We start from the raw sequence: 13,314 nt of genomic DNA on the forward strand, positions 1-13,314 counted from the left end.
GAGGAGTTGAAAGACAGTGGGATAAGAGGAGGCAGGATTCCGTGAATGATCTTGAAAGCCAGGCAGGAACATTTGAAATGGATTCTGGAGATTATTGGGAGCCAATGAAGTTTGGCAAGGAGTGGAGAGGCATGGTCAGACTTGCGTTTTGAGAAGATCAGTTTGGCTGCAGTATTCTGGATTAGCTGGAGTCTTAGAATACTTTTTTTTGATAGATTTAAGTAGATGGCGTTGCAGTAATCTAGTTTGGAGAGGATGATGGATTGGACAAGGATGGCAAAGTGTTGTTGGCTGAAGTAGGATCTAGCTTTCCTCAGCATGTGAAGGCTGAAAAAGCATGATTTTGCCAAGGAGTTGAGGTGGTCATTGAGGGAGAGAGAGGAATCGATAGTGATACCAAGGACCTTGCATGAGAACTCGAGCTGTAGTGTATCGCCTGTGGGTAATGTGAAAAGTGTGGGCAGGTGTTCAAATTTTGGGCCGAGCCAGAGTAGTTTTGTTTTAGATTTGTTTAGTTTCATCTGTACCGAGAGGGACCAGGCACTGAGTCTCATTATGCAAGCTGTAATGTTTTCGTGGAGGTTGGTGAGGTTCTGGTCAGTCTCAAGGAGGACAAGGATGTCATCTGCATAAGTGTAGATTGTTTCCAGGGGGGATAGTTGAAAGAGTTTCAGGGAGGACATGTAGATGTTAAAGAGAATAGGGGAAAGGGGTGATCTTTGAGGGACACCGCAAGATGGAGTCCAAGGAGTGGACATGGTGCCATTTGTGTTGACGGTGTAGGAACGGGAGCGTAAGAAGTTTGAGAACCACATTAGGACGGTGGAGTCGATTCCAATCTCGGAAAGTTGTCATCTCACCTGTCCCTCCTATCCTCTAGACTCTAGAGTATACATATTCAGGTCTTCCAGTCTGTCCTTGTATGTCTTTTGGTTCAAACCTCCTACCATCTTTGTCACCTTTTGCTGGACTTTTGTAGATCCTTTTTCATGTTTTCCACTCCCTCTGGAGTGTCCACCCTGTTACAAATCTTGGTATCATCTGCAAAAAAGCTAACCTTACTTTCTAACCCTACAGCAATGTCACTCACAAACATATTGAACACAATTGGCTCCAGCACTGATCCCTGAGGCACTCTACTACTCATCCTTCCTTCCTCCGAGCAAATTCCATTAACCACTACCTATATATGTATTATAAGTGTGTAGTCTTTCCTATTTTGATTTTTAGTGATTTTTATTTATTTTTGTAAGGTGAAGTATTCTTTGACCTTGGCTATTTTATATAATTCGAGCTATGTTGATGGTTATAAATGTGCTATTTAAATTAAACTAAATTATCATAGTCTTGGGAGGGGGTGCTGAAAGTTTAGAGGGGAGCCCAAAATAGGAGGTTTGCTTGGGTGCCTAAATACAGATAGCAGTTTCTATTCCGTAAATGTCAACAAGGCTTAATGTGGATTACAAAAGAATAAATTAGAATATATGTAGGAATTAAAAAAAAAAAAAAAATCTCATATACATAATTGAAGATGATTTAAGCAGATAGACAACCTAGCTATAATTAAAGCAGCATGCTCAACAGTTACAAAATATTGTTTATTGGCAGCTTCTATACCTCTACTAATGACTGGGGAATCAATTTAGAGAGGTTTGCTTGAGCCTTAGTAATGGTTAATGAGTTAAATATATGTATATCTTGCCTTTTTTTTTAATTAAATTTTTATAATCAAAGGGCTAAATCCAAAAATCACTCCTTAGAGGGTGGGAAAATACTTTTAATTTATTTTCTTGTTGATTGCAATTTTGTGTGTATAAAAGGGGTGGGAAGGGTCATGTATTTGTTATGAAATATAATTTGATTGAATTTAAGTGCTGTTTAAAGTGTAAAATGTTTGTATAATATGTTGCACTTAGTGTTAGCTTTAAAATGAATAAAGATATTTTTTAAAAAATAAAAAATTAAATTTTTATTAAGTTTTGATAATCATATAACAACTCATAACAGAATGCAAGCGGAATAGCACTGGTAAGATCGTGAGCACAACACTGTCACTCTGAAGATTCAAGCAAAGTCATATTAGCCCTGAAGAAACGGCTTAGAGCTGTGAAACGTTGGCATTTTAACAGACTGCTTTAAACTCTAACAGTGGTTTCAGTTGCAAAATATCTCAGTCCTCAATTATTTTAAACCTCAACAGCGAGTTGTCATTCTATGGAAGTTTTTTACCCAATGATGGTGGTGGTTTGAGCTTGAGCTCTGCCAATAAAACCTGAGGCTTTTTCTTCCATTTGAGCAGACTCTCAGCTACCTTTAAGTGGAGGTTTTTTGTACTACTTTATTTATATTTCCACATTTCACCTTTTGCAATATTTTAGCGGAATAGCACATACATAAAAAAATGTTCCCCATCCCAGATCTGTCCTAACTAATAGAGAGTATGCCTTACTGAACAGGTAAACTGAGACCATATATTAACCCCCTCCCCCGCTCCCATTCTCAACGTGAAACCAGCTCCATCCCCCCTATCCCCTACCAACCCCCTCCCCCCAGCCTTCTGCTATCCACCAATAAAGAGGAGTATGCAGTGTGTCCTTCAGCTATATCTTACTATTTATACCATCTTTGTACCTATACTATTGTTATAGTTTCTGTATATCATATAGTCATCCTTCTTTGTATTATTTGTGAATTCACCCTTATGTTCCAAGCAGCCTGCTATTTCCTCCATGTTGCTAATCCCCCTAATACAAGTCTTCAGCTTAACCCTAAAGCATTTAGAATCAAATTCAAGTCTCCCAAGTGGCTTAATAAGGAATTGATTATACCAAATGTATTTGATATTTTAAAGCCTTAACATCTGGGAAGTATAACTTTATATTTTGAGAAGACGGCAACAAATCGGGTAGTTTTGTGGCCTGATAATCAACTGATTTCAGTAGCATGGAGCAGCACTTGCGAGATCTTGAAAGCTAAAGGTGCTCACAGTTGGTAACCGATGCAGTCTCATTAATAATGGTGAGACCTTATCATACTTAAATTAGAGTGTATTAATCTGGCTGCATTGTTCTGAAGCAACTGGGAACAGCCCACATGTACACTGTTAACAATAATCAAGCTGTATTAAAACCAAATCATGATCCAAAGTATATAATGTTCAATATGGAAATGTCTGATCCTCCTCAAATTCTTAAATTCCCCCCTCAAAAAAAAACCCCCACTTGCAAGGAAGACAGAAACTTATAAATCCATAGTTGGCATAGGGTCCAAAATTACACCTAAAACTCCAAAGGATTTCTCAAAAGAAAAGAAAAAATAGACATCAGAATTGAGTTGTACATCCATTATTATTGGTCCTGTCTGCTTGTATGAGATGTAAACCCATAGAAATATCAGTTATCCTTAATTTTTTTATTGGCCTAATGAAGACTAGATGCCTTCTGCTTAGGCTCTGCTTATTGGGTGTACGTAAGCAGTTCATCAGGGGTGGGGCAAGGTTTCAGGCTCTCTGTCTCATAAGGCATCTAAAAAAAAAATAACATCTTGCTAGCCAGAACACATCTGGGTGTGAGATTAGCTTACATGTTTCCTAACTCAAGCTTATTTGCATAATTTTGGTTATGTTAAACCTGGATTGGTTATTATGTTTGAGGGCTGTAAGCGCGGGGGGGGGGGGGGGGGAGGCTAGATTTCAAGGACTGGAGTTTGAGAGAGAATCATCCTGTGCACATCATTGTACTGGTAACTGCCATTCTCCATTTTCAGTTTACTTTTAACATTTGTGTATAATTGGGTATGAAAACCCCTTACGTTTCATTACAGTTTTCTTTTGCTGTTTTTACTGTTTCCATGTTGGCACCCTTTTTTGGCTTTTATTTTTTGTTGTTTTCACCACCTTTTATGTTTCACTCATCTTTGATTTGATTTTTGTTCTTTTGGTGTTTGTTTTTTTTTTTGTTCTGTCATCTTCCATTCTAGAACAACCCGACACGTCTAATGACACGTCTGAGCTTGGCACCTTAGTCATACCTGAGATTAGTATCACAGGTGTGACTGGCGAGAGGAGCGGTAATGGGGAGAGAGGCAGAGCATTCACAGACAATGAGGCACAACACATACAGGGAGTGCAGGACACAGCTGCTGAGGGCAGAGGCGTGGCAGAGATCAGAAGGCAAAAATCTGTAAGGAAAATGCTGGAGGATGGAGTAAACTTGGCTGGCAGAGTGCAGTACTAGCTGTGCTCCAAGGTACCCGAGGGTGAAAGGGTCACTGCTGCATGGATTTTCTGGTTTGAAGAAAAGCTGTTGCCTTCCCTTTTTTTGAAAGAGCTCTGCAGTAGATATGCATGATATTGTCTAATATTTTCCTTCCCCATTCAAAAGAAATGAAAAATAACCTGCATGCCTTTCTGAAAACCTGACTCAGTTCCCCTCTTGGCATGTTTTGGAATGAGTATGTAACTAAACCAGTGTCTCGCAAACTTTTTGAAGCCGCGGCACACTAAACTCGGGGCCATGGCTGGAGGGCCTTCGACGTGCGCAGAGACCCTCCATACAGGGCCCTGAGCTTACTAACCCTGGGAGGAGAGGTGTGGGCAAAGAGGAGAGGTGCTGGGGCTGGATGACTGCCTACAGGACGTGCCTCTTGCTGAGAGACGCACATCCTATAAGCAGTCAGCCAGCACCTCTCCTCACAGGTGTCCCGCAGCACACAGTTTGCAATACACTGAACTAAATTTTATGAAGAAAAATAAACAATACTGAAAGTCTCAAGTCTCCCTATTGCTCGATATACACAACTAAGCAATTTACAATATTTATGGTTGGACTAAGAAAAGGGGGGGGATCAAAGCATTCTCATTCACAGAACAAGAGAAAAGTTACAATAATTATAGATAGAGAAAAGGATGGATTATTTTTTTGTATATTCCAAATACATGCTGCAAAGGCTCCTGAGCTCACAGTTTGCCGCAACAAGCTAATAATGGTTGAAGACCTTATTAAAGAGAGAGGATTTTAAAGTCACCTTAAATGTTTGCGAGAATTTACTGAACTTGATTCAAAATGTTTTTCCTAATTGCTGAACAGGGATCATTTTGAATTTAAAGTCTGCAGCCTCCCTTTTTGGACGTAGGCTTATTCTAGAATGAGGCCCCTAGAATGGGCAGAGTTGGCAGCGAGCATTTCCCATGCGGTTTGACCTTTTCATTCTTTGGCAGTGCAGTGGCTGTAGAGTTTATTAAAGCTGAAAGAATAGACTTGGTGGTGGGGAAAGAACCAACGGATGTCTATTTACTATCCAGTGTGATTTTAATTTAGCTTGGATAGTTGAATATGCTTACTGTCCTTGAGTGGCCTTTATATTTTCATATTGGCACTAGCCATTCTAATCTTGCTAACCTGCATGAATAATGGAATAAATTTAGGTATAATCGGCAAGTGATTTAAGCTGGCATGCTCTTTTGGTTGATCCATCTAGCTTTAGTTACTGTTTAAATAATATACTGTTCATTTATCACTTTCTACAGGGAGAGCCGGTAAACCTTTTGATGCTGCTTCTTTTTATTTTTTTTTAATATTTTGCTTGGGTGCATTCAGTTGCTTCAGGCTTGAAATTATCTATCACTCTCTCTCCTCTTGTTTAATACATGTTTTGAATGTGGACTGATTTTTTTTTTTTTTTGCCCCCCCTTTGTTCAGATGTTACCGATCTAACACTTCAAGAAGAGCTAATGGAAATTTCTGAGGTGGATGAAGGATTTTGTTCTTGGGCGACCTCTAGTACAAGTCAGTCTGCCTTATCGAGCAATTGCAGCAGCAGCAACAGCTGCAACAAGATGGCTGTAGGGAAGAGCCAGCGCAGGTCTGCAGGAGGAAGAGCTGGAGGGAGGGAAAGAGATGCTCCTGGAGAATCCTGCCGAGACTACCTAGCTCGAAAGCAAACCCAGAGAGCCCTGAGTGACAACCTGGAGCTGGTTTCTATGAAAAGACTGACTTTAACCACCAGCCAGTCCCTTCCCAAGCCTGGCAGCCACAGCCTGGTCCATACTGCTACTACTGTGTTCAGTAAGTCCTTTGAACACGTGAGTGGCTCGAATGTGTCCAGCAATCCAGTTGGTATCGGCACTGCTGGAAGCGGATGTGGAGACACTGGCACAGAGGCGAATAGATTTTCAGCTTGTAGCCTACAGGAGGAGAAACTGATCTACATCTCAGAAAGGACAGAGCTTCCGGGTCCAGGCAAACACCAGTCCAACCAGCAGCGGTCTCCTAGCATCTGTATCACGCTATCAACAGATTAGCGGAGAAGCAGGTTATCTTGTGTGTAGCAGTTAACCTACTGTCAGGGATTGTGCTTGTTTGCACCTGGACTGCACTTCGCATTCTCTGGTACATCTGTAGAGCTGCTGGCTATGAAGTTAAGAGTAACTGCTGAGCACATCTTCTGCTGGATTCTTTACTGGTAACAGCTGGTTGGTTATTTGAGATTATCAGCTTTTAGAGGAAAATTTATCTTGCACTAGTCACAGTGATTTTTTTTTTTGTGTGTAGGGGGAAATTGTGTGTGGGGGGGCTCTTGTTTACTGATGCAGGTGCTGGTGGGAAGAAGCCATACTCCATCATCAGGGTGAGTCTGGCCGGAGTAATCAGTGAACTCATTTTTAACCTTTTGTGGCAAGCATTGCTCCCAAAGTCTTCCCTGGTGTACAGCTTGCCAACCTAACACGTGTGAAATTGTAAACCTCTAGTACCCATTCATAGAAATATGAATGGGTATGACCCCCAGGGTACAGCAGAAGAAAACATGAACAGTCTTTTATAAAACAGAAGCCACTGGTAGGAAAACATTTTAAAATTTAGATGACTCTGTCTTGCAAGGCTCATAAACATCAATCTCTTGCTTTGAATATCACTTGAACACTTGTGAATGGGAACGAAGTTGGTTGGCATTAAAGTCAACTTCCATTTCTCCTCTAGCCTGATATTTATATGGGATATTCTTGCAGGGGGGAAAGTTTGACAAACCAGAAGCATTCAATCCCTTTTTCTCTATTGCTTTAGTGCCCGGTTGTCCTCTGCTTTTGTCATGAGGTGACCAGGCTAGAAAGAGTAGTTGTTCATCAGAACTTTGCCCTACATCCTGCATGGTAGGCTATACTTGATAACAAGAGAAATTGGAAGGGAAGATGATATAATGTATAAATGAAATTTATTGAAGAAATCAATTCTGACTATGCTCATAACTGTATCAAAGCCATCATAGCATCTAATAAGTAAAGTTTTAGATCAATGATTTCTAAAGGCTATATGTGTATTCATAAAAGTATTAATACTGAATCACAATTCCTATTTTAAAGTTTTAAACTTTAAAAAAAAGTTTTTTCAAGCTATAAATTCATTGAATTTCCAAAAGAACTTTTAAAATTTATATGAATTTATCACATTAATACGAATTAATATTTTAAGTGTCTTATCTATTTGGCTCATTCTATTTATCATCAAAAATAATACATATTATAATATCAAAATTAGTTATCATCAAAAATAGTATATATTAAAATCAGTTATAATAAATTTAGTAATAATAAATTCATTAGGGAACAAAGTGTTAATAAATTTATTAGGGAATAAAATTTAAAATTAAGTAGTTGAATAATAAAATACTTTTTGGCAGGGGGGGTTGGACATAGATGATTATAACAATATACAAGACAGGTACCTGTAATGGTATACATCATAAGAGGTTCCAAAAACTGAAGTCTGTATAATTTATGATATAGCCACCATTTTTGCTTTAAATATTTAATAGGAATTGTGATTCAGTATTAATACTTTTATGAATACACATATAGCCTTTAGAAAACATTGATCTAAAACTTTACTTATTAGATGCAGTTATGAGCATAGTCAGAATTGATTGCTTCAATAAATTTCATTTATACATTATATCATCTTCCCTTTCAATTTCTCTTGTTATCAATTATTTGAGTCTTAGGGATGATATATATTTAAGGCCTTATTACATATTATCTCTATGGTAGGCTATACTTGGCAGCATAGCCTGTGTTGCATGCACAAGGGCCAGAGGTGCAAATAAGTCACAGCTTTCTTCTGCAATCTGTCCTCCACTGTTTAAGACACGGGGTTAGATTCAGTTTATTGACGCATGCACGTAGGCAATTGCAGAAGCTGGGGCTTGGTAAGGTGGTGTGCATGAACGAGTAAGGCGAAAAGAGACTGAAGAACCCACTAAAAAGTTGGGAAAGGAAGTTCCAAATGTATGTTAAAGCCTAAAGGGAAATAGTTTTAAATGTAATATGCCATTACATTTGTGTTAAATTTTACAGCTTTGAGCCCTTTTCTCTCTAATAAGTGGGCTAAAATTATAAAATATTTTCTTCTGTGGGCGTTTGTGTGCACTCCAGTGTTAACTTTGTAGCTAATGTGAGTAGAAACCTTTTGTCATCTTTACCAAAGCTATACATTTAACAGATTTTATGCTGAGTGTTTTATGATCCAGTATTTTTAGATCTACTGCTGGGACTGCAAGTTATTGTGGGAAGAGCACAGAGATAAAACAGCCTCTCTCCGGATAGACTCTGGGGTGCAAGATCTCTTGTCGCTCCTTCCATGTGTATTACATTTTAATTTTTGAGTCAATAGAGTTGCTGGTAACTGAGGCAAGGCTCCCTGACCTTCGGGAATCTAAGGGTTGCATGATTTTGAGTTGCACAAGCTCTGAATTTGGAACAGAAGTTTCTGTTTTATCATGTCCATGAAAACTAAAGGCAGTGGTTACTAAAAGGCATTACTGTGCTGTTTACCATATGTCCTGTATTGTACATTGGGAGTTAGGGCTGGATGAACAGAACTCCGGCGGTGTTCAGAAAACATTGGGCGAAGCACCAATTTTAGCAGCCAGGGCTCAGATTCTGTGCACTCTGTTAATGTTGAGCATTGATTGGCCAGTAAAGGGCTGGGAATGTTCCTGGTGCATGCCCACAAGAGCTGTGCGGTAAGCGTAGGTTTTAGTAATTAAAGTAGCCCGCATTGCTCTTTGCTCTTGTTCTCATTTTAATACAGACCTGCTCATTAGCATAGGACTTTTGGTCACTGCTTCCATGCACAGCAAAGCAGTGGCCAAAAGCCTCTGTGCATTAGCAGCAAAAAAACAAACAGCTTTTCATTTAGACTGCCTAAAACCAGTCTAAATGAAACATTGCAAGCCCGATACGCTTTGAGCATCAGGCCCAGAATGTTGCCTAATGCATGTTGAACTATGCTGTGTTAATTGCATTAGCATGCATTAACTCTAGTCCTTAGTGTCTTTTATCTGCATTGCCTGTGTACTAAAGCCCCTTTTGTACACCTCTTGGAATAGACGGATGTGGTACACCTAGCAATATTCTTGTTAGGACAGCAGCTGCTGTTCAGATCACTGTTCTTGCAGAGACGCTTTAATTTTTTATCTTTTGGAAAGTACAGGTAGTCGTCGATTTACGACCGCAATTGGATCTATCGGGAGAAGGATCTGATTAGGGGAGCAGGAATACCCCTTGCCACAGAGGCTCCCTTCATCAAATGGTGGCTTCAGCCCCATAGTTGTATAGTTGTGATCTTGTGGTATTATTGCTAGGGGGCTGAGATATTTCCGCTACCAAAAAAAATCAAAACCCAAGAAACTATATTTATAGAAAAAATCATTCACAAAAAAGTTTACATTCATTGAGAGAGACTGAACATCGGTACACTTCAACAAAAAGCCGTTCAATGAAGAAAGCTCAAAACACATGGTGAGGAGGACTGCCAACTCGAATTGATGACGTAAAGTTGATGTGATGTTTTGTTTTTTTAAATTGTAACTGACATGATTTATGTGGGCTGGAAATTTTAAAATACATTATTCTTTCAAAATCTTAAAGCCCAATAAGAGACTCCAGTACTATCATTGTTTTCCCGATAAGTAGTATATAATGGAGAAAAGCCCATGTGCAAAACAAAAAAAAAAAGCCATATGCAACAATCCATTACTCTCAGGCTCACTCGATAAAGTTCAATATAAAATCCCAAAATCACAACAACAGCAAAAATGTGCAGTGCAAAAGCAGAGCCAAACACTTATCTGAAAGGTTATAAAGGTTCTCTTGTTCCAAAACTGCATCATAACAACATGGAATGCCTTTCACCGCTCACTTTGATCAGTTTCAAACTTTGCTTCACAGTCCAAATTCTCTCTTGCATAAGTCACAATTCATCTCGACAAGACAAGAGCCATTTGTTTCACAGAATCAGGAATTTCCACATTTAAGTATTACTTCTTGCAACAAGATGGAGTCGGGTCTTAAGCCAAGCCAGCATCAACCAGTCAGATTAAGCCTCTGAAATTAAAGCAAATAAGTAAAAAAATAAAATAAAATTCCATTTTATAGCAACATTCAAACAATTGGGTTTCACAGTGTCAAGTCTAAATCCACCATTGCTCCTGTTGTCTCAGGCATTTCTTAACATTACCAAAGAATAGGTTGAGGTTGATCAATCACTATATATATCACTATATATAGTTAGACTGCAAGCTATGTCTAACTATAGGGGCTTCCATATTCCCTGAATTTATGCAAGGGCGATGTTAAATTATCCTGATCTTAAATTGGCAAGACATCTGGCCCCACGTTTAGTAAGTCATGAGGGCAGCAAACTCTTATAGAAATGACATTCCTAGACTTGCATATAGTCAAACTCCTCAATTGGATAGTTTGCTTACCCTTTTTTCACTGGAAGAAATAAGTTATTAAGACAGATGAGGGCAGTTCCTTCTGGTGGTAATGTTAAATGCCTGAGACAATGGGAGCAACGATGGGTTTACTGACGACGCTGAAACCTGATGGTTTGAATGCCGCTATAGAATGGCATGCCTTATTTTGAGGCTCGGTTGCTTTAAATTCATTGGCTTAATCTGATTGGTCGACACTAGTTTGGCATCTTTTTAAGGCCTGGCTCCATCTTGTTGACAGAAATAATAATGTGGAATTTCCTCCTCCTGAAGCAGCTTTCTGCAAAACAAGTAGCCCTTGTCAAGATGCTTGCCAAAGAAAAGTTTAACACTACTTCTTGATGTGGTGACTTTGCATGAATAACACAGCTATGAGAGAAGTGGTGGTGGCCACCACTTTTGTTAGATGTTTTGCATGCAGTTCATTATTTAATTTGCATTGCATTAAATCCCACATTAAACTGTTATTGAAAAATAGCTGTTTTTGCCAGTAAACTCTACTATTGCCTTAGTGCATCTTTGTAAATTGGGGTCTTAAGTTTGTACCTAAGGCAATGAAGGATGAAGTGAGTTGCCCAGAATTTGAATTTTGACTTCCTCAGTCCTTAGGCTGTTTCGCTCTCCTTGTTAGTATATTTTCAGGAAGTGTTTCACTATCGATACTTTGTAAATGGAATTGCCAACAGTTCACCTTGCTGGCATTTCAATAGTTCATGGTGATCAGTTCCTGTACACTCCAGCACTGGTGTTTTACTTCTAGCCAGATTAAAGAACCCATGTTGTCTTTTAGGAGTCATTGCCATATAATTAGAAGAATGTACATGGCTCAGTCACACATGTTAGCATGGCAGCCCATGCATGCAACAAGCCTGTCAGCCTTCAGCAGGGCAGGATTAAAGAGTAGATCAACAAAAAATGAAGAAAACAAAAAATTGTCCAAAAAACAAAAATCTCATACGACAGAGGACAAAAATAGAATCAAGTAAACATTAAACTACCAGACCTTAAGTTTCCCAAGGCATCAATTTATTCAAAACATTCGTTGCCCTTATTGGGATAAACCATCAATTCATAGTCTTCTGGTAAAGTGATTTGTGCTGTGCAAAAGATGTATTATTAAAAAAGAAGAATAAAGTGCATGAAGTGCCCAAAAGAAGAAAGCACTAATCATACTCGCCCAACGGCTGCCCAACTGTTTCACATTTTTCATCAGGGGCTGTGCTTCCGTAAGCTATTGCACATAAATAATTTCAAAAAATGTCCAAGATCGCCTTATGGTTTGCACCCGCACAGCGAAATGTGCCTGCTCTGATGACATCTGTGTACCTGCTTCCGTGCCTAGCTCCAGTGCAGCAGATCTAACAGTCTTCAAAAGACTGCGGGCAGCAGTTTCTACACACTGCCCTTGGCTGACCCAGAAACCTTTCTTCTGACGCTGGGATTTTGCATCAAAGGGAAGCCTTTTGAAGACTGTTAGTTCTGCTGCACTGAATAATGAAGAAGGAGGGAGAAAGTGCTACTTGGACTTTTGGAGCTGGGTCCACAGGTACACTCTTAACAGGAGAGGGGGCAGGGGCGGGTCCAGGGGGCCTAGTGTACTTGGGTGCATAGGGCCCACCAAAGAATTAATCCTGCCCTGGCTTTCAGTATATTAAGTTGCTCATGTCAGCTCTTCATTAACACGTGTTTCAGCTAAAGCAGTTCGTGTACAGGTTCAACTTTTTTAAACACCATGTACTGTACTTAAGTGCCTCTCCTTGTCAGTTGTGGTTCCATCTGTTACAGGCTGATAACATTTGTAACACATGTCTGAGTCAGCTAAGCAAGTGCAGTGTATATTGGAGCATGATTGTTGCAGTTGTCCGGGTCTCGCTGCGCCTGAGGAGGTAGAACTGACGTTTCAGCCATCATGTTAAAGAAAGCCTCAGCATGATGGCTGAAACGTCGATTCTGCCTACCCAGATGTAGTGAGACCCGGACAACAACGCCAGCCACAGAAGCCTAAGAGAATATATAGGAGCAGTTTCCAATAGCCCACTGAGCTAGTAATGCCCACTTGAAAATTTCCATGATAAAACAACGTGATGATTAGTATGATCTACATACCTTTTAAACGTCTGCTTATTTGGCATTCAGTGTTCTGTGCAAGTAGCCAAAGACAGTAAAACAAAGCATATACTTGTGAAAATGTCATTTATGTGCACCATCCTCAGACTAGAGCTCGTGCTCACAAGCCAGCCAGACCTGGGGCCAGGATTCTAAAAAAAACCCACGTGAAAAACCGGCAGTGCGCTGTCACAGGCGATGTAGCGAATTCAAAAGCTCGAGTCATTCTCAAAAAAATTGCGCATGTGAATGAGATCGGTGGATAGTAGCAAAAATTTGTTAAATTTACATGTCGAGTCACTGCTGATGGTGATCGGCACATGTGCAGGAAAGAGGCGTGAAAGCAACGCAATAAGCACAGCGTGAGCTATTCTTGTTGCAAAGCCCAGCATGAAAATAAAGTCAGAAAGGAAGGGAGAGGAGGAAAGAAGCAATGTC

The 13,314-nt window shown here is 39.7% G+C and overlaps 1 protein-coding gene across 4 annotated transcripts in view; it reads left to right on the top strand.

Annotated features, from left to right (window-relative positions):
* Positions 1–11,832, top strand: part of FAM126A (family with sequence similarity 126 member A) — an 88,100-nt gene extending 76,268 nt beyond the window's left edge. For 2 of the 4 annotated variants that reach the window (XM_033930881.1, XM_033930882.1), the window contains one exon: positions 5,700–11,832. In XM_033930881.1, coding sequence (XP_033786772.1) covers positions 5,700–6,301 — 602 coding nt within the window. In that variant the 3' untranslated portion in view covers positions 6,302–11,832. Of the gene's footprint in view, positions 1–3,978; positions 4,248–5,699 lie in introns of all 4 variants that reach the window. The other 2 variants (XM_033930884.1, XM_033930883.1) reach the window with 2 other exon arrangements.
* Positions 11,833–13,314: the final 1,482 nt, after the last annotated feature.

The sequence above is a fragment of the Geotrypetes seraphini genome, chromosome 2, assembly GCF_902459505.1.
Source record: "Geotrypetes seraphini chromosome 2, aGeoSer1.1, whole genome shotgun sequence".
NCBI classification, from domain to species: domain Eukaryota; kingdom Metazoa; phylum Chordata; class Amphibia; order Gymnophiona; family Dermophiidae; genus Geotrypetes; species Geotrypetes seraphini.